The sequence below is a fragment of the Pleurodeles waltl genome, chromosome 4_1 (assembly GCF_031143425.1).
Source record: "Pleurodeles waltl isolate 20211129_DDA chromosome 4_1, aPleWal1.hap1.20221129, whole genome shotgun sequence".
In the NCBI taxonomy this organism is placed as follows: domain Eukaryota; kingdom Metazoa; phylum Chordata; class Amphibia; order Caudata; family Salamandridae; genus Pleurodeles; species Pleurodeles waltl.
Window position 1 is genome coordinate 233,119,338 of NC_090442.1, and position 27,071 is coordinate 233,146,408.

General features: G+C 48.6%; 1 protein-coding gene across 2 annotated transcripts in view; it reads right to left on the bottom strand.

Moving 5' to 3' along the window:
- CAPRIN2 (caprin family member 2) overlaps positions 1-27,071 on the bottom strand; it is a 743,926-nt gene that overhangs the window by 597,396 nt on the left and 119,459 nt on the right. For both annotated transcript variants that reach the window (XM_069228195.1, XM_069228194.1), the window contains exon 5: positions 11,584-11,822. In XM_069228195.1, coding sequence (XP_069084296.1) covers positions 11,584-11,822 — 239 coding nt within the window. The remainder of the gene's footprint in view (positions 1-11,583; positions 11,823-27,071) is intronic.

Here is a 27,071-nt window from a genome sequence, read left to right on the forward strand (position 1 = left end):
GCTCCACTGCGGGTGGGAGATCTTTCTCCTTCCTGGCGGCCAAGACCTGGCACTCCCTCCCCACCAGCCTCAGGACCACTCCGCTTTCCGGAGACTCCTAAAGACCTGGCTGTTCGAGCAGTGATAACCACCCCCTTTGTCCCTAGCGCCTTGAGACCCGCACGGGTGAGTAGCGCACTTTATAAATGCTAATGATTTGAAGAGCCAATCCTACGCGTGATCCCTGCCATGGGCCTATTGTGCACAAGGATGTACATGTCTTTCTATTTCAGGACTACATCCTAGCAATACAATGCTGCGGAGCCACGTGTATGGGAGTGAAGAAGCACCAGAGTTCTGCAGGCCTAACCTACTCCGTGCTGTTCCTGGCCAAATTGAAGATTATGGTGAACAGATCCAGCTATTTCTTAACCGAACCCACAGACACCCGAGACTGGGTGAACAGCAGCCACCATATGAATCTTCTACACCGAGCTCACCAATACCATCTGACACAGCTCAACGAGGTCTTAGATGCTGAGGACGCTGGAGCAGGAGTCAAAAACAAAAATGCTGGTAGTATTGTTGACAGTTACCAATTTATGGACAGCGTATCCCCATCGGCCCAAATACTTGACTATACCCTCTCCGAGGTGGGCTCCAGTGCCTTAGCGAGCCGTGTACCCTTGGGGGGGGGGGGGGGGGGGTGAGGGAAGGACAGTGTGTGAGGACTATCGGCTGCACTGGTGTTGCAAAAAAAAAAAAAAAAGAAAAAAGTTGAAACCTGTCTGCCTTCTGTAAGTTAGAAGACCTACTTGGCTGGCTTTGGAAGTTGGAGGTTGCTCAGTCGCCCAGTGATAAGAGTTGGAAGTTGTTTTTCCCCTCTTTATACAGCCATGCTATTTGATTACAGCTGGTCCTGCTTGCTGCCTACCCATCCTATGTTGGTGCCCTGCAGGAGTGATTTTCTGGGGCTCTCTGCCCCCTCCCCAACAGTAAACACATCATGGCTAGGTTGTGCTTCATAACATGGAACGACCGGGGAATGCTGACAGCGCATAAAATACATGCAGTTCAGCAATATGTTAGGAGATGGGATGCTCAGATTGAGTTTTTTCAGAAAACCCACATCGAAAACGAGGAAGACCCACTCATGCTGAAACGCTGGCGTGGCCAATGTTACAGCACCACATATTTCGGTTCTGCCAGAAGGGGCCCTTATGTGGGTGAGGCCCTTTGTACCCTTTCATTGTGTGGCCAGGAAGATAGACCCGGAGGGGCATTAGGTCTTAGTGGAGGGTCACCTGGATGGCCAATCCCTCCTGCTGGGGAGCATATATGCCACAAAGGAGGTACAGCAGACCTTCAGTGTGTCACTGTTCTACTGATGCAATGGGCATATTTCCCTTAAATTATCGGCAGGGACTGAGTCCTACACCTGCAGCAGGACTGCTCACCCCCTCCTCTGCGGACCTCCCCGGTGGTGGCTGCTGCCAGTTGCCTGTCTCAGTGGTTCGCACACTGGTCCCTACTGGATAGATGGTGCTTTTTAAACCAAGATGCCAGGGAATACTCATTACTCGCCGCCACATGATATACATTTCTGCTTCAATCACATCCTTTGCCATCATGACACTATCTGATCATAACCCACTCTAATCGCACTTAATGTGAGGCTTTTTATTGCAACTCACATCAAACCATCCCCATTTGATGGCCTGCCATGTTACACGACCAGGATCTTAGAAATTCAATGAGCACCACACTTTCCAACTACCTGGTAGACAATTGGGTATCACCACCTCATAACTAACGGAGTGAGAGGCAATGGAGTTGGTCATTAGGGGCTATTACACAAATGATGGTGGGAGTCAGGGCTGACGTTCAGCAAGACCTCATCCAGGTGGAGGCTACTCAGAGCCCTGGAGGCAGCGGCACGGGCCGCTCCCTATGGGGGTCAGACATCAGTGGAGGCAAGGGAGCAACATGTTCACTTGAACACCTGCGATGTTTGGACTTTAGAGCTCATCAGGCCAAGATGCACAACGAGGGCGAGAAGTCAGGCCAGTTACTGGTGTGGTTGCTACAAAGCGTTGCGCCAACCACCCTCCTCACCATGACACGAGTGACTCTGTCCTGCCTAGTCACCACCCAGGACATCCACAAGGCGTTCACTGCCCACTAATGAGCCCTCTACAGCTCCCACCACAGGTAGACCCAAATATTGGACTTCCTCAGTGGGGTTACATTACCTGTTATTGAGCCACCTGAAAGGGAAAGAGTTGAAGTCTCCCACAACAGAGTAGGCCATCCGCGAAGCTATTAGGTGAGTGGCCACCTATAAGACCATGCGCTTGGAATGTCTGCCTTGACAGAGCAGATTCCCGCTGCCACTTCGGGAGGCAGCTAGTCTCCATCCCAAAACCTGTTAGAGACCTACTTGGGATTGGGGGGGGGGGGGGGGGGGGGGGGGGGGGGGGGGGGGGGGGCTGGGGGGGGCGTGTACTGTCCTTTCAAAGAAAGAGCTACCCCCAATACCCTATTTAAGTCTGGGATCAGGGGAAAACCACAACTACACAAAAAGATATGGGCAGCTCACCCCCTTCCTCTGCAGGCATCTGTGCAGCTTGTGTGACTCCCTGTGTCAAAGTGTAAAAGTGTCAAATGATGCTTTGCATTTGAAGCTATGGCTGTCTTGGTGCATGTTTGTTGGGAACATGCAGTAAAAATGAAAAGAAGGTCATAAGTAGGAAGAGTCAAGAGGGATATGTGCATTGGGCATTGCCAGATCCAACATCAGAAAATATTAAGGAACAGAAGTTTATGTCTTCACCTGAGAAAGTTTAATATTGTTGCTATAAAAAAAATTAAAAAAAAAAAAAAAAGATACTCTTCCCCCTCCCCCCCCCCAAACACCCCACTTAACTCCGTCCCTCCCCCATCACCAGGCCTTCAAAAGTGGATATGGTGGATGCAGGAAGTGTTTAATCCACCAAAACAAGTCGTTAATTTTAACATGTGTTCCCAGTTCGCAACATTATAACGGTTGGGAATGAGAAGCTCTCCTCCCGTTGTACATGTGTATGCACACTGTGCCCGAGAATGGGAAGTATGTGATAGTGTGCATGTATGCATGATTCTCTGTAGTGAGAGAATGTATGGAGATGAGATTTGCTGGTTACATATAAATTGTCTATGTACTGTAGAAATTGAGATAACAATGAAAATATATATGTAAATTATGTAATGTTCTGTACAATTGTCAAATGTATACTCAAATTATGAAACAGTGTTTTGTATATTTTGTTAAATGCTGTTGGCATTTGTCACTGGTGACAAAAGGAAAATAATGGGTAATGACAAAAAAAGTCTATGTATTTGTAAAGTATTCATTATTGGTCAGACCATGTGGAATTAGTAAAATCGTAGCAGCAAAGTTGCTGGAGTACCTCCCCAGTCTTCTAAGTTCGGATCAAAACTGCTTCACCCTGGGCAGCTTCACCACCCTTAATATATAGACGCTCCATTGAGAGCTGGAGCTGGCTTCTGTGCAGTGGCCATATGCAGCCTGAGTAGTACTGGACTTGGAAAAAGCGTTAGACTCCAACTGGGGCTGGATGTTCTACACCAACTTCCATAGGCATAGATGGCAGACTGCAATTTCTTTTTTAAAATCAGCCCTCACCGCCCAGGTGAAGATAGGGCAATGTGTTTCAGCCTGCCTCAGTGAGCAGAGGCACACATAAGAGGTGCCTTTCTCTCCCTACTCCTATTCACTCTGGCCATGGAGCCACCGGCTTTGGCAACAGAGCCAGGTGTGAGGAATACCATTGGCAGGGGTGAAAAGTAATTTCCCTCTATACGGGTAACTCACAAGTTACTTACCTTCGGTAACTAAATATCTGGTAGAGACATTCTAGTTCCAGATTTCCTTACCTTAGAATTTTCCCCCAGGCGTCCGAGCAATACCCTTGCGTGTCGGTAGGCAGCGTCGGTCAACGTCGTAGTCGCCGGATGACGTCAGGAGTAATACATAGAAGCCGCCCTCGTGCAGTGACATCAGTTTCTTTAATGACTTTCCACGCCAGAGAGTAGAGCCGCTAAGAACAGATTGGTGCGCCAGAGCTAAGGACATGAAAGGGGGAATCCCTGTCCCTAGAAATCAGTTTGCAAGCGGGGATGATGGGGGGGCGGTAAGGAATCTGCAACTAGAATAGGTCTATACCAGATATTGTTACCAAAGGTAAGTAACTTCTACATCTGATAGAGACTTCTAATTGCAGATTCCTTACCTTAGAATAGATACCCAAGCAATGCCATCCTCAGTGGTGGGCTGCAAACCAAGATCATACTAAAAAGTCCTGCAGGACCGAACGATCAAAGTAGCCGTCTCGACGGACCTGACTATCCAGGCAGTAATGCTTAGCAAACGTGTGCCGAGATGCTCACGTAGCTGCCTGACAGATATCCAGGACAGGAACTCCGTGTGCTAACGCAGTGGAAGCAACAGTTGCTCTGGGCGCATGAGCACGCAGGCCTTCAGGAGGTTGCTTCTTAGCCAAAGCGTAGCACATTTTGATGCAAAGAAGCACCCATCAAGAGATGGTACACTTTTGCATCGCCTTCCCTTTCTTCGCACCCACATAGCCAACGAAGAGTTGATCGTCCACACGGAAATCTTTAGTACGATTGAGGTAGAACGCCAATGCTCTTTTTGGGTCCAGACGGTGGAGTCTCTCCTCCTTATGCGAAGGATGTGGGGGTGCGTAGAAGGTAGGATAAGTGATGGACTGGCCTACATGAAATGGCATAACCACCTTAGGAAGGAAGGAAGCTCTAGTGCGTAGCACTACTTTGTCAGGGTGTACAGACAAGCATAGAGGTTTTGAAGAAAGGGCCTGAAGCTCACTCACCCTGCGAGCAGAGGTGATAGCGACCAGAAAGACAGTTTTGAAGGTGAGGAGCTGCAAGGGACAATTATGCATTGGCTCAAAGGGGGTACACATCAAATAAGTAAGTACAAGATTAAGATCCCACTGAGGCTTGATAAATGGAGTGGGAGGAAATAAGTGGGTGAGCCCTTTTAGGAGCCTACTCACAATAGGAGATTTAAAGAGTGAGGGCTAATCAGGTAGCCTAAGAAAGGCGGAAATGGCAGATAAATACTCTTTAAGGGTGCCCAAAGCAGAGCCCTGCTGGGCTAAAGAAAGAACGAACAGAAGAACCTCTGACAGAGGGGCAGAAAAGGGACCAACAGATTTTTTGGTACACCATGCCACAAATTTATTCCAACGACAGGCGTAAACAGTTTTAGTCGATGGACGCCTGGCTGCCAAGATAACATTGCAGACTTGGGGTAGAAGGGCAAAAGTCGTCAACTGTTGCCGCTCAATCGCCACACATGAAGGCAGAGGTTGGACAGGTTCGGGTGGAGAACCGTCCCCTGTTGCTGCAACAGAAGATCCGCCCCGAAGAGGCAGGCTGAGTGGAGGACCGATGGACATGCTCAATAGCTCTGGGTACCATACTCTTCGAGCCCAGTCCGGAGCCACCAAGATTACTTGGGCCCGGTCGTTCCTGATTTTCTTGAGAACTCTGGGCAGAAGAGGGATAGGCGGGAAGGCGTAAATGAGGCCGGAGCTCCACTCAAGACAAAAAGCGTCTCCGAGCGAGTGCCACCTTGGAAACTCCAACGCGAAAAACAGCTGACATTGTGCCTGCTCTGCGGAGGCGAACCGATCTAACCAAGGCTCTCCCACTGCTGGAAGAGACCTTGTGCCACCTCCGGATGGAGACTCCATTCGTGATCGACTGTGCATCAACAGCTGAGTTCGTCCGCTCTGGCGTGGAGAGCTCGCCAGATGTTGAACCATCAGGGTAATGCCCTGATGTTCCAGCCATGTCCAGAGGTGTAGTGCCTCCTGACAAAGGGTCCAAGACCCCACCCCGCCCTGTTTGTTGGAGTACCACATGGCAGTGGTATTGTCTGAACACCTGCACTACTTTCCCTTTGAGAGAGGGAAGGAATGTTTTCAACGCAAGCCCGATCACCTGGAGCTCCAGCAGATTTATATGGAGCCCGACTCCGCCGGAGACCAGAGGCCTCTGATCTCTGGCTCTCCCATGTGGCCACCCCAACCCAGAAGTGACGCATCTGTCACAATAGAGAGATCTGGTTGGGTAAGGGAGAGGGATCTGCCGTTGACCCAATTTGGATTTGAAAGCCACCACTGCAGGTCTTTTGCAGTCCCCTCCGAGATCTGGACCATGTCGGATATATTCCCCTGATGCTGCGCACACTGGAAGTTCAGGTCCCACTGCAGAGCCCGCATATGCCATCTGGCATGTGTTACTAGCAGAATGCAGGAGGCCATGAGGCCCAGCAGCCTCCGAGTCCGTCTCACCGAAACCCAAGACCAAGGCTGAAAGATCAGAATCATAGCCTGAATGTCTTGGACTTGCTTTTTGGGAGGATGATCCCGAAACTGCACTGTGTCCAGAACAGCTGCAATGAAAGGGAGCGTCAGAGGGAGTCAGGTGCGACTTCGGCATGTTTATAGTGAACCCCAGCATGTGCAGGAGGTTTGCCGTAGTCTGAAGGTGGGAGACGACTGTCTGGGGCGAGAGCACCTTCAACAGACAGTCGTCAAAGTAGTGGAAGACTGAGACCCCTAACCTGTGCAGATGAGCTGCAACCACCGCCATCACTTTCGTGAACACCCAAGGGGCGCTGGTAAGGCCAAAGGGGAGCACGGTAAACTGTAAGTGCTTGTGACCTACCACGAATCATAGGTAATGTCTGTGGGCAGGCGGGATGGGGGATGGGGAAATAAGCGTCCTGCAAGTCCAACGCTACCATCCAGTCTCCTGGGTCTAAGGCAGACAGAACCTGAGCCAGGGTGAGCATCTTGAATTTCTCCTTCTTGAGGAAGTAGTTCAAGTCCCGAAGGTCTAGGATAGGACGCAAGCCCTTGTCCTTCTTTGGTATCAGAAAGTAGCGGGAATAACAACCACAACCTACTTGTGGCACAGGGACCTTTTCTATAGCTCCCTTGGCCAAGAGAGCCACGACTTCCTGACAGAGAAGTGCCAAATGATCCTCCGGAAGGTGATGGAAGGATGGTGGCATGTGTGGTGGAGCGGATTCAAAAGGGAGGGAGTAGCCCTTCTGAATGATCTGCAAAACCCACCAGTTGTGGTGCTATGTTCCCAGTGGGGCAGGTGATGGTGAATCCCGCCACCAACTGGGTGGGAGTGAGGGGATGGACTTGGAGGGTTTGGAGGCTGCAGCGGGGCAGAGGAGTGCTGGACAGATCTCTGGTTCCCTGTCCCACAGCCATGTGGGATTCCGCATCCCCGGCCACGCATAAGCTGGCCAGCGTGCGTGGCACGGTGGCTGTGTACAGGACGCAACAAGGTGCCCCTTCCGTGGCTACAAAAGGGGTGAAAAGCGGACTGTGGTGGGTGAGAGGCTGAGGAAGGACCAAGGGACCGAGCCGGAGCCCGGGAATCTCTCCAAGGCAGAGTCCCCTTTGTCTCCGAAGAGACAGGTGCCATCAAAGGGCATTTCCATGAGTGACTGTTGGACATCCCCCGAGAAACCAGAAGTGCGTAACCAGGCGTGGTGCCGTAAGGCCACTGTTGTTGCAACCGATCTGCCCAGAGAGTCAGTCGTATCCAGCCCACAACAGATTGTGAACTTTGCTGCGTCTCTCCCATCGTTCACTGCTTGGGAGAATATAGCACAAGCCTCCTCCGGTATCTGCGGCAGGACTTGCGCAACCGTATCCCACAGGGAGTGCGTATAATGGCCCACAAGGCATGCAGTGTGCACAGACGCAGCGCTAGACTGGAGGAAGAAAACTTCTGGCCAAACTGTTCCAGCCTTTTGGATTCCTTATCCATGGGGGAATAAGGGAATGCGCCTGGAGAAGGGGAAGCCTGGATAACAAGACTCTCAGGCGTGGGGTGTTGGGGCACGAATTTAGGGTCGTTCAGAGCTGGTTGATGGCGGCATGCAACAGTCCTATTCACAGGAGCGCCTGTGTTGGGTTTGGACCATGTACCCAAAAGGACATCGTTGAGGGCTTCAAATGGTAAAAGGGATTCTGAAGTAGAAGCCCCAGGCCAAAGCACCTCTGTCAGGAGATTAGACCTGACCTCTACAGTAGGAAGCTCAAGGCCGAGGACCTCAGCTTCCCTACTGACCACCATACCATATGTTGCTCCCTCCGCCATAGCCACGGTACGAGGAGACAGCACGCCAGTGTCAGGGGAAGTATCCAGACCGCTGGATTTGCCAAAATCCTGTGCCCAGTCCATAGCACAGTCATCCTGGTATTCATAAGGGTCCAGGGACCCCTCCAATTACTCCCCATATTCGTAACCATAGGAAAAAGGGTCCAAATCCGACCTGAGGCGAATAGGCCCCACCGAAGCAGACCGACACTCCGAGTCGTCTGGGATAAGAATTGGGTCGATGTCGAAGTGGGCACCACCAACGTCAGGAGCTTCGATAATCGACCCAGCGCCGGAGGAGCCGACCCAGACGCAGGCTCTGAGGACAGAGGCCTAGTGCGTGGACGCTCTTCCCGCGTCGGCTGAGCGACTGGGTGAAGTTGAAGAGCCATGGGACTTTGACTTCTTACCTTGACCCGAGGATTTAGAAGACGAGTGGTGATGACTCCGCGACTGATCGAGACCTTCTCGAGCGAGACCGGGACCTATGCGGAGTCTAGTGCCGGGCCGCCATTAGCTTTAGGGACCGGTCCCTCAAAGCCTTCGGGTGCATGGCCCAACACTCGGAGCACGACTTCGGGTTGTGGTCGCACTCGAGGCACCACAGACAACTGTGATGAGGATCAGTCACCGACATCATCCGAAGGCAGTCCTCACAAGGCTTGAACCCGATCTTCAGGGACATCCTCAACGCACCAAAGTTCGTACACCAAAAAAACTTGACAAAACAGTCGAATTCAAGCAAAAAATAGCCGAGGGTAGCTCTTCTATGGATCAGCGCATGGCGCGGAAAGAAAAGAACTGACGTCACTGCGTGAGGGCGGCGTCTGTGTACTACTCTCGACGTCATCACAGCGACCACGACTCCTACGGAGTCGACCGACACCACCTACCGAAGCACAAGGGTACTGCTCAAAGAGAAAAAAATCTCCAGATCCAGACTGACGCCTGGGGGAAAACTCTAAGGTAAGGAATCTGCATCTAGAAGTCTATCAGATATCCTTACATACATCCTTGACATAAGAAAGGACACAATGGAGATAACTGATATATTATCAGAATTTCGGGATGCCTCTGTGCTCGGGGTGAACTGGTCGAAAACATACCCGTTGCCGGTACACCCGTACTGCCTGCCGCAGCGATTTATAGCAAACATGTACCCACTCCGCTGGGAAAAGCGCACCTTTTGGTACTTGGGAATTAACATATTTCATAACCCCTGAGATACCACTGATGGCAACCCAAGAGGCATTGCCTCCCTTCGCCCCCAATCATTGACCGCTCACAGTGCAAGGCCGGGTGTTACCATCTAAGATGGCGTTACACCGCCATTTGTTATATTGTTTTCATATCCTTCCGGTGAACATACCATGGAGCATCTTCCACACCCTCATGTCATGCTGGGGGGCGGCCTCTGGAACAAGGGCAGGCGCCTAACAATGCTATATAAGAAGCAACTGCCAGTGGAGAGAGGGGGAAATGCCCCCCCCCCCCCAACTTCGAACACTTATCTGGTGGCACAGTTACAGTGGTCTGCTCATTGGCTGGCAGGGTGGTTAGAGTAACTGGGTGCACTCATGTACACAGCATATAGAATGGGAGACCTTTCTGCTGTGGGGGAGATACCCTAGGGGGCCTACAGCTTCTTACTAGTGGCAGCCTCTTACTAGTGGCACAAGCCAGCTTCCTTAGAGGCCTGCACATTATGCCAGCTATGCCCCAGTACACGCCTAAGACTGGGCTTTCCCCACTGACAGTTTAGAGATTTAATTGGGAGGGAAGGCTTAGAAACGTAGGAGGTAGCGGGAGGTGGGACTGGATGCTTTGTTCGGGATGTAGCGCTCATTCCCTTTAAGCGACAACAAACTGATAATGTCCTCCCAGCAGGCTACTTCCTGGCTCCTGGCCAATTAGTGGCCGAACTTGACTACCTGTGGAGAATCACCAACACCGAACTTGAACAGCACCCTCTAGTGCACACATTGCATACCATAGGCGACAGCCATCACTTGATCATGTGGCTCACAAGAACAACTGTACACTTTACAGGACCTCTTGCTGACACTTCGTAGGATCTGGGAGAGGGACATAGACTGCGACTTGACACAGAAAGGAGTGGGTTAGGGCACTTTTTCACCCACAGTTTACCGTAATGCAAAATGTCAGTATATACAGCACAACATACTACACAGGGCTTCTCACCCAATTAAGGCTTCATAAAATATTTGGATCCCTCAAGCTGCTTGAGGTGTCAGCATCTGGTGCTCAACACAGCACATGTTTTGTCTTTGTTCCTGGGCTGCAGATTTGTGGCACGCAGTAACAAACGAGCTGACATGACAGAGCTGACCTCTACACCATGGCAGGCGGTCTCTTGGGGCTGTTTGGGTGCAGGGGAGCACTGGGATTCCCTTCTTAGATTCAGTGATGAAGATTCGCAGGTTGATCGCCATGAAGTGGAAGGCTGCCCACCTTGGGAAACTGGCGTGCGGCGACACTCAAGTGGGGGGTAGGGCACAGACTGTGGTGCTGTGATGGGAGAAGGTGCAAGGATTGCATAATACACCAACTGCAGAAGATGGTGACCGACCGTTGGATGATCTAAAGGTGCCCCACAAGAGGCATCAGGCTGGCTGTCTACAGGGTTCTGCTCTCTGGGACATCATCTCTCTCCCCCCCCTTCTTTAGATTGCTTGACCAGAAACATGGTGTGGGATGTGTGGCAGGGAGCGAGATCATCTTCCTCACATGCAAAGATTCCTGTGCAACAGGGTGGGTGCCTGTGGCTGGTGGACATGGAAGGGGCTGCTTCCTTGTCTAAGGGCCCATTCGGGTACAGCTTCAGTGGTCATGGCTTGTTTCGGTCTTTAGTTCATTTGTTTATTTCTTTAATAAACCTATGACTCCTGATAATCCTGGTGTCACGTGATGCGTGCACAGCGATTATGGTGGTATGCTGTAATGATATGTACAAAATGCATGCATATATTGCACTTTGATGTAACAAAAGTCAATAAAGATGGCTTAAAAAAATGGTTCACAGACATTACTAAGGTGGGACTGCCTCGGTACTCTCTCAGAAGTGCACTTTTGTTTTAAAAAAAACAGTTCCCTGGAGCAGTTCTAAGTGGATCTGAATGTATACAACACAAACTAGCGTCCCAGACGTTGTCTCACTATCTCCTCACAAAGTGCTATTTCGTAGCTATTGTGTGTTCCTATTTAGGCAAGATGTATGCACCTGTAGGGATTACACTACTGGATAAGAGGTCGACTGGCTGCAATACATAAGCATTAATTTACTATTGTGAACAATATTCAGTCTGTGGTACAAGCCACTTTATCGTAGAAAACCAAAAGTCTCACCTCAAGCTTTCATCTCTTTTCGGGCATGTTAACTTTGAGAACTTGACAAGCCAACCTAATTCACTTGTAGTTAAACACATCGCTCCATTTAATCCGGCTCGGAAGTCTTTCTGCACATGCTCTTGGCTCATGTTTTTAAGTATGTACCGAACTTGAAAGATCGTGCATAGCTTCTTCTTTTCAGCCTCCACCTTGACCATAGTTTCACGCCTCAAAATTTTCTTCTGTGCTTTTAATAACTAAGTGGGGTGAACAAAAAGCTACATTACTGTATTGTCAGTAGTCATTCTTTGACTAAACATTAATTTACTAACCAACCATAGGCTATCCAGAGAAATAATCAGAGCCAGTCTATTGATCAGGGTAGCTGGATATAGTGGAATATTCTGAAATAAAAACCCAATAAAAACGATGGTGTCCCGGTGAATTATGGCCTCTTAGTGAAAACCGATTAACAATAACAAAATAAGTCTAGTTAAGAAAAAAACCAGTTGGTTAACTGACAGACAACTACTGTGGTTATCAAATACCAGGTGTTGGAAGTTGGCTCTGTATATACTGTCTCAAAGTAATAGATAGTGTGCACAGAGTTTAAGGGTTCCCCTTAGGAGGTAAGATAGTGGCAAAATTAGATAATTCTAATGCTCTATTTTGTGGTAGTGTGGTCGAGCAGTAGGCTTATCAGAGGGTAGTGTTAAGCATTTGTTGTACACACACACACACACAGGCAATAAATGAGGAACACACTCCGACTTATCTCCAGGTCATTTGTTTTTAAATAGAAAAATATATTTTCTTAATTTATTTTTAGAACCACAAGTTCAAGATTTGAAGTAAATACATATAATGCAAGGTACTCCACACAGGTAAGTTAGAAACTTTGAACTAGAGCAGTAACATACACAGTTTTAGTTAAAATGGCAATAAGCTATTTTAAAAGTGGACACAGTGAAAAAAAATCAACAGTTCCTGGGGGAGGTAAGTAATGGTTAGTTTTTCAGGTAAGTAAGGCACTTACATGTTCAAGTTCCTGGGCATAGGCAGCCCACCGTTGGGGGTTCAAGGCAAACCCAAAGTTACCACACCAGCAGCACAGGGCCAGTCAGGTGCGGAGGTCAAAGAGGTGCCCAAAACACATAGGCGCCTATGAAGACCAGGGGTGGTCCGGTTCCAGTCTGCCAACAGGTAAGTACCCACGTACTCTGAGGGCAGACCAGTGGGGTTTTGTAGAGCGGGGGGGGGGAAGGTACACAGGTAGGTACACAAAATACCCTCAGCGGCACAGGGGTGGCCGGGTGCAGTGTGCAAAGCAGGCATCAGGTTTGTAATAGAAATCAATGGAGGGACCCGGGGGTCACTAGCGTTGCTGGCAGGGCACAGGGGGGCTTCTTGGGCCAGCCACTGAAAGCCCCCCTGGTGGTCACTCCTGCACTGAAGTTCGGTTCCTTCTGGTCCTGGAGGCTGTGGGTGCAGTGCTTGGTCCAGGCGTCGTGTTCCTTGTTACAGGCAGTCGCAGTCAGGGGGAGCCTCTGGATTCTCTCTGCATGCGTCACTGTAGGGGTACAGGGGAGTCATCTCGGGTTACTCACGAGGTCCCAGTCACCTGGGAGTCCTCCCTGTAGTGTTGGTTCTCTGGAGCTCGGGCCGGGGGCGTCGGATGCAGAGGGTGAAGTCTTGTGCTTCTGGCAGGAAGAGCGAGTTCTTTGAAAGTTGCTTCTTGGTTGCAAAGATGTAGCTGTAGGTGGACAGTGCCGCTGTGCTCAGGAGTTTCTTGGTCCTTTGGATTTCAGGGCAGTCCTCTGAGGCTTCAGCGGTCGCTGGTCCCTAGGGCTGGGGGAAAAGCCGTGGTCTCCGCAGGGCATTCAGGTCAGCAATCCTTGTTGGTTCAGGTTGCAGGAATCTGATTTCCTGGGTTCTGGGGTGCCCCTAAATACTGAATTTAGGGGTGTGTTTAGGTCAGGAGGGCAGTAGCCAATGGCTACTGTCCTGGAGGGTGGCTACACCCTCTTTGTGCCTCCTCCAGGAGGGGAGGGGGACACATCCCTAATCCTATTGGAGGAATCCTCCAATCTCAAGATGGAGGATTTCTAAAGGCCGGAGTCACCTCAGCTCAGGGCACCTTAGGGGCTGTCCTGACTGGTGGGTGACTCCTCCTTGTTTTTCTCATTATCCCCTCCAGCCTTGCTGCCAAAAGTGGGGGCAGTGGCCGGAGGGGCGGGCATCTCCAATAGCTAGGAAGCCCTGGGGCGCTGTAACAAAAGGGGTGAGCCTTTGCGGCTCACTGCCAGGTGTTACTGTTCCTGCAGGGGGAGGTGTGAAGCACCTCCACCCAGTACAGGGTTTGTTCCTGGCCACAGAGTGACAAAGGCACTCTCCCCATGTGGCCAGCAACTCATCTGGTTGTGGCTGGCAGGCAGAAACTGGTCAGCCTAGCACTAGGAGTCAGACTGGTATTCAGGGGGCATCTCCAAGATGCCCTCTGGGTGTATTGTACAATAAATTCCACACTGGCAGTGTGCATTTATTGTGCTGAGAAGTTTGATACCAAACTTCCCGGATTTCAGTGTAGCCATTATGGAACTGTGGAGTTCCTGTTTGACAAACTCCCAGACCATATACTCTTATGGCTACCCTGCACTTACAATGTCTAAGGTTTTGCTTAGACACTGTAGGGGCATAGTGCTCATGCACATATGCCCTCACCTGTGGTATAGTGCACCCTGCCTTAGGGCTGTAAGGCCTGCTAGAGGGGTGACTTACCTATGCCACAGGCAGTGTGAGGTTGGCATGGCACTCTGAGGGGAGTGCCATGTCGACTTAGTCATTTTCTCCCCACCAGAACACACAAGTTGTGAGGCAGTGTGCATGTGCTGAGTGAAGGGTCCCAAGGGTGGCATAAGACATGCTGCAGCCCTTTGAGACCTTCCCTGGCATCAGGGCCCTTGGTACCAGTTACAAGGGACTTACCTGAGTGCCAGGGTTGTGCCAATTGTGGAGACAAAGGTACAGTTTAGGGAAAGAACACTGGTGCTGGGGCCTGGTTAGCAGGGTCCCAGCACACTTTCAAATCATAACTTAGCATCAGCAAAGGCAAACAGTTGGGGGGGTAACCATGCCAAGGAGGCATTTCCTTACACAACCCCCCACCCCCCCCCCCCACCCCAAACGAAAGAGGATGAGACTAACCTTTCCCAAGAGAGTCTTCCTTTTCTAAGTAGAAGACCCTGGAAAGGACATCTGCATTGGCATGGGCAGTCCCAGGTCTGTGTTCCACTATAAAGTCCATTCCCTGTAGGGCTATGGACCACCTCAACAGTTTAGAGTTTTCTCCTTTCATTTGCATGAGCCTTCTGAGAGGTCTGTGGTCAGTTTGAACTATGAAGTGAGTACCAAAAAGGTATGGTCTCAACTTCTTCAGGGACCAGACCACAGCAAAAGCCTTCCTCTCAATGGCACTCCAACGCTGCTCCCTGGGGAGTAACCTCCTGCTAATAAAAGCAACAGGCTGGTCAAGCCCATCATCATTTGTATGGGACAGGACTGCTCCTCTCCCATGTTCAAAGGCATCTGTCTGCACAATGAACTGCTTAGAGCAATCTGGAGGTTTCAAAACTGGTTATGTGCACATTGCTTGCTTCAGGGTGTCAAAGGCTTTTTGACAGTCCAAGGTCCAGTTAACTTTCTTGGGCATTTTCTTGGAGCTACGTTCTGTGAGGGGGGTCACTATTGATCCATAATCCTTCACAAACCTCCTATAGTAACCAGTCAAGCCAAGGAATGGCCTGACTTGAGTCTGGGTTTTTGGAGCTACCCAGTCCAGAAAAGTCTGGATCTTGGGTTGGAGTGGCTGAACTTGGCCTCCACCTACAAGGTGTCCCAAGTAAACCACAGTACCCTGCCCTATCTGACATTTAGATGCCTTGATAGAGGCCTGCTGCCTGCAGGGTCTGCAGAACCTTCTTCAGGTTGACCAGGTGATCCTGCCTGCTGGAGCTAAAGACAGCAATATCATCAAGATAAGCTGCACTAAAGGATTCCAAGCCAGCAAGGACTTGATTCACCAACCTTTGGAAGGTGGCAGGGGCATTCTTTAAGCCAAAGGGCATCACAGTAAACTGGTAGTGCCCAATCAGGTGTAGAGTTTGCTGTTTTCTCTTTTGCTCCTGGTGCCATTCTTATTTACCAGTACCCTGCCGTCAAGTCAAAGGTACTCAGGTATTTGGCAGCACCCAAATTGTCTATTAGCTCATCTGCTCTTGGAATGGGGGGAGCATCTTCTTAGTGACAGAATTAAGCCCTCTGTAGTCCACACAGAACCTAATCTTTTGCCATCTTTTGTGTGAGGTTTGGGGACCAAGACCACTGGGCTAGCCCAGGGACTATCAGAGTGCTCAATCACTCCCAACTCCAGCATCTTGTTGACTTCCACTTTGATGCTTTCCTTAACTTGGTCAGACCGTCTGAATATTTTGTTTTTGACAGGCATGCGGTCTCCTGTTTCCACATCATGGGTACACAGGTTTGTCTGACCAGGGGTTAGGAAAAAGCTCAGCAAACTACTGGAGGACTTGTCTGCAGTCAGTTTGCTGTTGGCGAGAGAGGGTGTCTGAATAGATCACTCCATCTACTGTGCCATCTTTAGGGTCAGTGGAGAGGAGATCAGAGAGAGGTTCACTCTATGCTTCCTGGTCCTCATCTGTAACCATTAACATGTTTACATCTGCCCTGTCATGAAAGAGTTTTAGGCGGTTAACATGGATCACCCTCTTGGGGGTCCTGCTAGTGCCTAGGTCCACCATGTAGGTGGCCTGACTCTAGCACTGGGTAAGGGCCACTCCATTTGTCCTGAAGTGCCCTGGGAGCCACAGGCTCCAGAACCCAGACTTTTTGCCCTGGCTGAAACTCAATCATAGCAGCCTTTTGGTCATGCCACATCTTCTGGAGTTGTTGGCTGGCCTCAAGGTTTTTACTTGCCTTTCCATGTACTCTGCCATCCTTGAACGTAGGCCTAGTACACAGTCCACTATATCCTGCTTAGGCTCATGGAGAGGTCTCTCCCAGCCTTCGTTCACAAGAGCTAGTGGTCCCCTAAAAGAATGGCCAAACAGAAGTTCAAAGGGGTAAAACCCTACTCCCTTCCGAGGCACCGCTCTGTAGGCAAAAAACAGGCATGGCAAGAGGACATCCCATCTCCTTTTGAGTTTTTAAGGGAGCCCCATGATCATGCCCTTCAATGTCTTGTTAAATCTCTCAACAAGACCATTGGTTTGTGGATGGTAAGGTGTGGTGAATTTGTAAGTCACCCCACACTCATTCTACATGTGTTTTAGGTAAGCGGACATGAAGTTGGTACCTCTGTCAGAAACCACCTCCTTAGGAAATCCCACTCTGGTAAAAATACCTATGAGTGCTTTGGCTAATGCAGGGGCAGTGGTGGACCTAAGGGGAATTGCTTCAGGGTACCTAGTAGCATGATCCACTACCACTAGGATATACTGATTCCCTGAGGCTGTGGGAGGTTCAAGGGGACCCACTATATCCACTCCCACTCTTTCAAAGGGGACCCCCACCACTGGAAGTGGAATGAGGGGGGGCTTTGGGTGTCCACCTGTCTTACCACTGGCTTGACAGGTGACACAGGAGGTACAAAACTCCTTTACCTTCTGGGACATATTGGGCCAATAGAAATGGTTGACTAACCTCTCCCAGGTCTTGGTTTGTCCCAAATGCCCAGCAAGGGGAATGTCATGGGTTAAGGTCAGAATTAACTCCGTAAACTCCTGAGGCACTACCACTCTCCTAGTGGCACCAGGTTTGGGATCTCTTACCTCAGTGTAATGGAGTCCATCTTTCCAATAGACCCTGTGTGTTCCACTGACCATTCTTTTTTTCTTGTTCAGCAGCTTGCTGCCTTAGGCCTTCAAGAGAGGGACAGGTTTGTTGCCCCTTGCACAGCTGTTCCCTTGAGGGTCCCCCTGGGCCCAAGAGCTCAACCTGATAAGGTTCTAACTCCATAGGCTCAGTTACCTCAGGGGATAGAACTTCTTCCTAAGAAGAGAGGTTCTGTTTCTTTTTCTGTGCTGAAGCTGGTTCCCCAGTCTTCTTTCCTTTTCTCTTAGAGGGTTGGGCCATTATTCCAGACTCCAACACCACTTTTTCACCCTGAGCCCTGCACTGCGCCCTAGTCTCGACACACACCAGTTAAGAGATACCCAGCATGGTTGTATGGGTTTTGAGTTCTACCTCAGCCCATGCTGAGGACTCCAGATCATTTCCAAGCAGACATTCTACTGGTATTGCAGAAGTGACTACCACCTGTTTCAGGCCAGTGACCCCCTCCCCATTCTAAAGTTACCATAGATATGGGATGTACTTTAGTCTGATTGTCAACACTGTTGACTGAATAAGTTTGCCCAGTTAGGTACTGTCCTGGGAAAAACAGTTTGTCAACATAGTGACACTGGCACCTGTATCCCTCAGGGCCTCTACTCTAGTCCCATTAATAAAGAGCTGCTGCCTGTATTTTTGCATGTTAGGCAGCCACGCAGCTAGTGTGGCTAACTCCACCCCACCCTCAGAGACTAATGTAGCTTCAGTGTGGACCCCGATTTGCTCTGGGCACACTGTTGATCCCCACCTGGAGACTGGCTATTCCAGTGCTAACTGGAGTAGTAGTTGAAGTGGAACCTTTCTTGGGACAGGCCTGGTCTCCAGTTTGGTGTCCCTGCTGACTACAGCTGCAACACCAGGCCTTTTTGGGATCAAGGTTTTTACCCTTGTGCCCAAATGAGGATTGTGAAGAGGCTTTGGACCTACCCTCTTGTGCAGGTTTTTGGGGCCCTGTAGAAGACTCTTTACTTTTTCCCTTGGATGTCTCAACACTCTTCCCCTGGGGAGGCTTTGTGACCCCTTTCTTTTGGTCACCCCCTGTGGAAGTATTGGTCACTCTTGTCTTGACCCAGTGGTCTGCCTTCTTTCCCAATTCTTGGGGAGAAATTGGACCTAGGTCTACCAGATGCTGATGCAGTTTATCACTGAAACAATTACTTAAAAGATTGTCTTTCATAAACAAGTTATACAGCCCTTCATAATCATTTACACCACTGCCATTAATCCAACCATCCAGTGTTTTGACTGAGAAGTCAACAAAATCAACCCAGGTCTGGCTCAAGGATTTTTGAGCCCCCCTGAACCTAATCCTGTACTCCTCAGTTGAGAATCCAAAGCCCTCAATCAGGGTAGCCTTCATGAGGTCATAGGATTCTGCATCTTTTCCAGAGTGTGTGAGGAGTCTATCCCTACACTTTCCAGTGAACATTTCCCAAAGGAGAGCTCCCCAGTGAGATCTGTTTACCTTTCTGGTTGCACAAGCCCTCTCAAAAGCTGTGAACCATTTGGTGATGTCATCACCATCTTCATATTTTGGTACAATCCCTTTGGGGATTTTTAGCATGTCAGTATTCTCTCTGACCCTATTTAAGTTGCTGCCACCATTGATGGGAGCTAAACCCATCTCGTGCCTTTCCCTCTCTATGGCTAGGAGCGGTCTCTCCAAAGCCAATTTTTGGGCCATCCTGGCTAACAGGAGGTCATCTTCATTTAGGCTGCCCTCAATGCTTCCAGAGTTGCTGGACTCCCCTGTGGGAGAAGCAGCATCTGTGACTATCACTTGTGGAGTCAGAGTTTGAGGGACCCTGGCGCCTCCCTAACTAGGACAGGAGGGAGGGAATTCACCTTACAGAGGGGGAAACTCGTGACCTGGAGGATATCTTCAGAGGGGTGGTCTCTTGCAAGCTCTGCCAAAAGCTCCTGGAGCTGTACTTTCGTAGAGTTTGATCCAGTCTTTATATTTTTTTTAATCTTACAGAGAGTCCTTAACTCGGACATCCTTTGATGCAGGTAAGGGGTGAGGTTGAGTTCCACCACCGTCTCTTCTGTGCTAGACATGATTTTTCTAAAAGTTGGGATACAACTCACCCTCACCGGCACAGGGGAGGCCGGGTGCAGAGTGCAAACAGGCGTTGGGTTTCGGATAGGAATCAATGGGGAGACCCAGGGGTCTCTTCAACGATGCAGGCAGGTACAGGGGGGGGGGGGGTGCTCCTCGGGGTAGCCACCACCTGGGATAGGCAGAGGGTCGCTCCTGCACTGGAGTTCGGTTCCTTCAGGTCCTGGAGGCTGCGGGTGCAGTGCTGGTTCCAGGCGTCGGGTTCCTTGTTACAGGCAGTCCGGTGAGGATGGTGGGGAGGGTGTTCCAAGTCTTGGCCGCCAGGTAGGTCTATGACTCCAATTATGCACAGGGTGAATTCCTTAAGACACTTACTCCTGCCCTGCTGGATGACCCTAAGGTTCCTCAAATTTGGGCAGGGGACTTCAATTGGGTTCCTGATGTGGTGCTGGACTGCTCATCCCCTCTGGTAGAAGGAACAAGAAGATGAAGAACTTCTAGTTCTTTGACATCTTGGGCTAAGAATAATGGATTGCATGATATGTGGTGTATGGGCCACCTGACACAGGGAGTACTCTTTATTCCCCGATACATGATCTCCATACCAGAATAGACTTAATCTGGAGAGTCTCCTCTATGTGCTCTACAATAATACATTCAAATTATCTTGCTAGAACAGTCTCCGACCACTCCTCACTGCTGATCACCATACAATGGGGAAACTGCGTTCCACCATACCCACCTGGCGACTGCAGAGTGAGGCACTAGTGGATACCCCATTCAGAGAGGTATTAGCCAGTTACATTATACAATAGTTGAGACTAAATAATGGCTCCACTGCAATGAGGGCCACAGAATGGGATGCTCATAAGGTGGATAGTAAGGGGTCACTGTGTCGGCCACATGGGGTGTGCGCTGCTCACAACACACTGGAAAGGGATGTGTGCACTGGAAATAGAAAATTGCACATCACAAAGTGCCATATGATTGCCTTTATGATAAATGCAAATATGATGAGGCGGACCAGCGCCTACATCGACTTGATTACAATTATCTAGTACGATTGCATGCAGAGGGCGACCACTCTGGTAGGCTTTTGGCATGGTTAATTCACAAAGAGCGGCAACACACCCCAATAGGGGAAATAAAATTGGTGGATGGGACAACGGTTTACTCTCAGAATGCCATCAATGACACATTCAGAGAATATTACAAAGTGTTCTACCAAACGCAACAGACATGTGATACTCAACAGTTGGAACTGTTCCTAAGCAAGACACCACTCACAAAGCTTTCCTCACTTAATAAGGAGGTGTTTGAAGAACCCCTGCGACTGGAGGAAATTAACTTTGCCATTGCACAAACAGCCGGCAATAAAACGCCTGGCACAGATGGTTTACCGATAGAATATTATGCCACATACTCAGCACACCTCTCCCAACCCTTGCTATCTATGTTAGAGGAAGCGGGGGCCCAAGGGATGCTCCTGGCATCCCAAAGAGGGGCATTAATAGTAGTACTCACCAAACCTGGTCGTGAACCCACAGATGTAAGATCGTACAGACAGTTATCCCTCCTTAACCTTGACTGTAAGGTGCTGGGCAAGGTGTTAGCAAATAGACTTACCCCCATCATTCATACCTTGGTGCATGAAGACTAGAATGGTTTTATACCATGTCGTAATAAGTTTCTGAATATACGTAGATTACGAAGCATTCTCAGTGACACTCCATCTGAGGCATACAGTAGTGTAGCTGTGTCTCTAGACAGAGAAAGCATTCAACACTAAGTTAGGAATTTTTATTTGCCACATTAAACCATATGGGGTTTGGACAGGGATTTGTAAGATGGGTGCAGACTTTATACGCCACTCCAACTGCTAGGGTAAAGACAGGACTGATATCAGTTTTCCGACTGGCAGAGGGACTAGGCCGGGTTGGCCATTATCACTCCTATTGTTCGCTCTCGCGATGGAACCACTTGCTGCTCAACTACGCATGAGAGCCACACAATGGTGGGGGGGGGGGGGGTCTGCAGGAAGGGGACATATCGCTTTACGCGGTGACACTAATTTACTTGGAAAAGGGAAGAGATATGCTACCCGGTGTGATGTCATTATTTGACACTGTCGGAGCAGTGTCAGGCCTCCGGGTAAACTGGTCCAAATCTTGCTTATTTCCCCTAGTCAAACTACCAACTGCCGTCAGGGAGGCACCCCCTATATGCCGACTGGAATGGTGCTTAGACACCTTTAAATATCTGGGCATATAAGTGTATCATAAGGCGTATGCCTTGAAGGATGGAAACCTGGGATGCATGCTTCATTCAATGAAAGGCTCACTCCAGTTCTGGAGCTCAATGCCCCTCTCTCCCTTGGGGAGGGTGGCTATAGCTAGTATGCTGATTCTACCAAGGCTATTATATTACTTCACAGCATTGCCCGTAATAGTTCCCAAGAGTTTCTTTTGTAAACTAAATAGCTTAGTACTGGGGCTCATACAGGGACAAAATAGACACCGAGCTGCACTCACAACCCTGCAGCTTCCATTACAGGAGGGGGGTTTAGGTGCCCCAAATTTTGAATTTTATTACGTTGCAGCACAATTACAGTGGTGGATACACTGGTTGAGAACGCCTGAGAATTTGGAGGCGTCATCGGTACGGACACATTTGGGAGATATCCCCTTATATACATGGTTATCTGAATGTACACCAAAACGAGTAGGGGACAACCTTTTACTAAAAGCAGCACACACCAGCTGGAGACTATATGTACAGGGTGGAAAAATCTATGTCCTCCCCCATATTCGTCCCTAATCCGGATCAGACAAATACCGGGTGGTACACATTTACCCATATCTCATTCCATTGTTCCCTGGGTAGAAGCAGGGATGGAGACAGTAGGGGAATACTTTGAAGATGGCGCCTTGATGTCCTTCGAAGCTATCATAGTTCTTACTTCGATGGGAGCAGGACACTTTATTACCTACCATGCTATCTGTCATTTAATTAAAACTGCCTGGGGACAAGGGGATAGGAAACCCATGAACTCTCCCGCCCTTCATTCCTTGTTGTCAGATATTGGCTCGAAAAAAGTAATAAACACCCTATATAGAGCACTATTGAGCAATGAAGGCCCACAACCTGAGGCAGCACTCCACAGATGAAAGTCAGACCTCCCTCAGCCTCGGACGCCCAAAATGGGGACTGAAGCTCTTCATCAGGTACAGAAGGTATCCCATAACCCAAGATTTCGATACACAGTTTAACTTTGTCCACCAGACGTCTCTATCCAGATATCGTATCAGACGCATGTAACCTGAATCATGCCCTGTATGTCCTCGATGTGGGCTTCCTGCAGCCCGATTTTATCATATGGTATGGGACTGTAACCCGCTGCAAAGAGAATGGCAAACAATAGTGGCATACGTTTCAGATATTACAGAAATGAAAATGTCACTTACCCAGTGTACATCTGTTCGTGGCATCAGTCGCTGAGATTCACATGGTATGCATGAGCTCGCCATCTGGTGTTGGGTCGGAGTGTTACAAGTTGTTTTTCTTCGAAGAAGTGTTTTCGAGTCACGGGACCGAGTGACTCCTCCTTCTGTGCTCATTGCGCATGGGCGTCGACTCCATCTTCGATTGTTTTCCCCGCAGAGGGTGAGGTAGGAGTTGTACTATAGTAATAGTGCCCGCGCAATGAAAAATGTAAGTATGTACCTATTAAAGGATTAAGTAATATATATACAAATGTACAAAATTGAAGGTAACTTCTGAACTGCTACAGGCTTCCGGGGAGGTGGGTGGGTCCATGTGAATCTCAGCGACTGATGCCACGAACAGATGTACACTGGGTAAGTGACATTTTCAGTTCGATGGCATCTGTCGCTGTAGATACACATGGTATGCATAGACTAGTAAGCAGTTAGTTCCCCATAAGCGGTGGTTTAGCCTGTAGGAGTAGAAGTTGTCTGAAATAGAGTTCTTAATACAGCTTGACCTACTGTAGCTTGTTGTGCGGATAGCACATCTATACAGTAGTGTTTGGTGAATGTGTGAGGCGTAGACCAAGTGGCTGCCTTACATATTTCCTGCATTGGGATGTTTCCTAAAAAGGCCATTGAAGCACCTTTTTTCCTTGTTGAATGTGCCCTGGGAGTAATGGGCAGTTGTCTTTTTGCTTTAAGGTAGCAGATTTGGATGCATTTAACTATCCATCTGGCTATACCTTGTTTTGATATTGGGTTACCTGCATGAGGTTTTTGGAATGCAATAAATAGCTGTTTAGTTTTTCTGATGTTCTTTGTTCTGTCAATGTAGTACATTAATGCTCTTTTGACATCTAATGTATGTAGTGCTCTTTCAGCCACAGAATCTGGCTGTGGGAAAAATACTGGTAGTTCTACCGTTTGATTTAGATGGAATGGTGAAATAACTTTTGGTAAAAATTTTGGATTAGGTCGTAGGACGACCTTATTTTTATGTATTTGTATAAAAGGCTCTTGTGTTGTGAACGCTTGAATTTCACTTACTCTTCTTAGAGATGTAATGGCGATGAGAAAGGCAACTTTCCAGGTTAGGAATTGTATTCCGCAAGAGTGCATGGGTTCGAAAGGTGGGCCCATGAGTCTTGTTAGAACCACGTTTAGGTTCCATGAAGGAACAGGTGGTGTTCTTGGTGGTATAATTCTTTTAAGCCCTTCTATAAATGCTTTGATAACTGGTATCCTATACAAGGAAGTTGAATAGGTAGTTTGCAGGTATGCAGATATTGCTGCAAGGTGTATTTTAATAGAAGAGAAGGCTAGCTTTGCTTTTTGTAAATGGAGCAAGTAATTTACTATATGTTTTGGAGTTGCATCTAGCGGTTGTATCTGATTATGATGGCAGTACCAAACAAATCTTTTCCACTTACTTGCGTAGCAGTGTCTAGTGGATGGCCTTCTGGCCTGCTTTATGACTTCCATACACTCTTGGCTAAGTTGTAAGTGTCCGAATTCTAGGATTTCAGGAGCCAGATTGCTAGATTCAGCGATGCTGGGTCCGGGTGTCTGATCTGTTGGTTGTGTTGCGTTAACAGATCTGGTTTGTTGGGCAGTTTGATGTGTGGTACTACAGACAGATCTAGCAGTGTTGTGTACCAGGGTTGTCTTGCCCAAGTTGGTGCTATTAAAATGAGTTTGAGTTTGTTTTGACTCAATTTGTTTACTAGGTAAGGAAGGAGAGGGAGAGGAGGAAAAGCGTAAGCAAATATTCCTGACCAGTTCATCCATAGGGCATTGCCTTGGGATTGCTTGTGTGGGTATCTGGACGCGAAGTTTTGGCATTTTGCGTTCTCTTTTGTTGCAAATAAGTCTATTTGTGGTGTTCCCCAGAGTGTGAAGTAGGTGTACAGAATCTGTGGGTGGATTTCCCATTCGTGGACTTGCTGGTGATCTCGAGAGAGATTGTCTGCCAGCTGATTCTGGATCCCCGGAATAAACTGTGCTATTAGACCAATCTGATGGTGGATTGCCCACTTCCATATTTTTTGAGCTAACAAGCTTAACTGCGTTGAATGTGTTCCTCCTTGTTTGTTTAGATAATACATCGTTGTCATGTTGTCTGTTTTGACAAGGATGTATTTGTGGGTTATGATTGGTTGGAAAGCTTTTAGTGCTTGAAAAACTGCTAATAATTCTAGATGATTTATATGCAGTTTTGTTTGATGTATGTTCCATTGTCCTCTTATGTTGTGTTGATTGAGATGTGCTCCCCACCCTGTCATGGAAGCATCTGTTGTTATTACGTACTCTGGCACTGGGTCTTGGAAAGGCCGCCCTATGTTTAAATTTATACTGTTCCACCATAGAAGCGAGAGGTAAGTTTGGCGGTCTAGCAACACCAGATCTAGAAGGTGACCCTGTGCTTGAGACCACTGTGAGGCTAGGCACTGTTGTAAGGGCCTCATGTGCAGTCTTGCGTTTGGGACAATGGCTATGCATGAGGACATCATGCCTAGGAGCTGTAGTATTGTTCTTGCTTGTATTGTTTGGTTTGGAGACATGTGTTGAATGACCCTGTTGAAATTGTGGATCCTTTGTGGAGTTGGCGTTGCTACTCCTTTTGTCGTGTCTATTATGGCTCCTAGATATTGCTGTACTTTGCTTGGCAGAATGTTTGATTTTGCAAAGTTGACGGTGAACCCTAGTTTGTAGAGGGTTTGTATGACTTGATTTGTGTGGTTTGAGCATTGTGTGAGCGAACTGGTTTTGATTAGCCAGTCGTCTAGATACGGGAACACATGTATTTGCTGCCTTCTGATGTGTGCAGCGACTACTGCTAGGCATTTTGTGAATACTCTTGGAGCGGTTGTTAAACCAAAAGGCAATACTTTGAATTGGTAATGTATTCCTTTGAATACAAACCTTAGATATTTCCTGTGTGATTGATGTATTGGTATATGGAAATATGCGTCCTTGAGGTCTAGGGTTGTCATGTAGTTGTGTTTTTTGAGCAATGGTAACACTTCTTGTAGTGTGACCATGTGAAAGTGGTCTGATTTGATGAATGTGTTTACTACTCTGAGGTCTAGAATTGGTCTCAGTGTTTCGTCCTTTTTTGGTATCAAGAAGTACAGTGAATAAACTCCTGTGTTTATTTGTGTGCTTGGTACTAATTCTATTGCATTTTTTTGCAGTAGTGCTTGAACTTCTATCTCTAGAAGCTGTGAATGGTATTTTGTTAAATTTTGTGATTTTGGTGGTATGTCTGGAGGGAATTGCAGGAATTCTATGCAATAACCATGCTGGATAATTGCTAGGACCCATGTGTCTGTAGTTATTTTGTCCCATGCTTCGTAATATTGACGTATCCTCCCCCCCACTGGTGTTGTGTGGGAGGGGTGTGTGACATGTGAGTCACTGCTTGTTGGTAGTGGTTTTGGGGCTTTGAAATCTTCCCCTATTCCTAGGGAATTGCCCCCCTCTATACTGGCCCCGAAAACCTCCCCTGTACTGTCCCTGGTAGGTGGGCGGTGCGGACTGTGAGGTGCTAGCTTGTGTGGCCTGACCCCGAAACCCTCCTCTAAAAGGTGTTTTGCGGAAGGTGTTATAAGATCCTCTGCTCTGCGGGGAATAGAGTGCACCCATGGCCTTGGCAGTGTCAGTGTCTTTCTTGAGCTTTTCTATGGCTGTGTCGACCTCCGGACCGAACAGAAGTTTTTCGTTTACTGGCATGTTAAGCACTGCCTGCTGAATTTCTGGCTTGAATCCAGACGTCCTGAGCCATGCGTGCCTACGGATGGTAACCGACGTATTAATGGTTCTTGCGGCCGTGTCTGCTGCATCCATGGAGGAGCGTATTTGATTGTTGGAAATGTTTTGACCCTCCTCAACAACCTGTTTTGCTCTTTTTTGCAGATCTTTTGGGAGATGTTCAATGAGATGCTGCATCTCATCCCAGTGGGCTCTGTCGTATCGCGCTAGCAGCGCTTGTGAATTTGCGATGCGCCACTGGTTTGCTGCTTGGACAGCAACCCTCTTCCCGGCTGCATCGA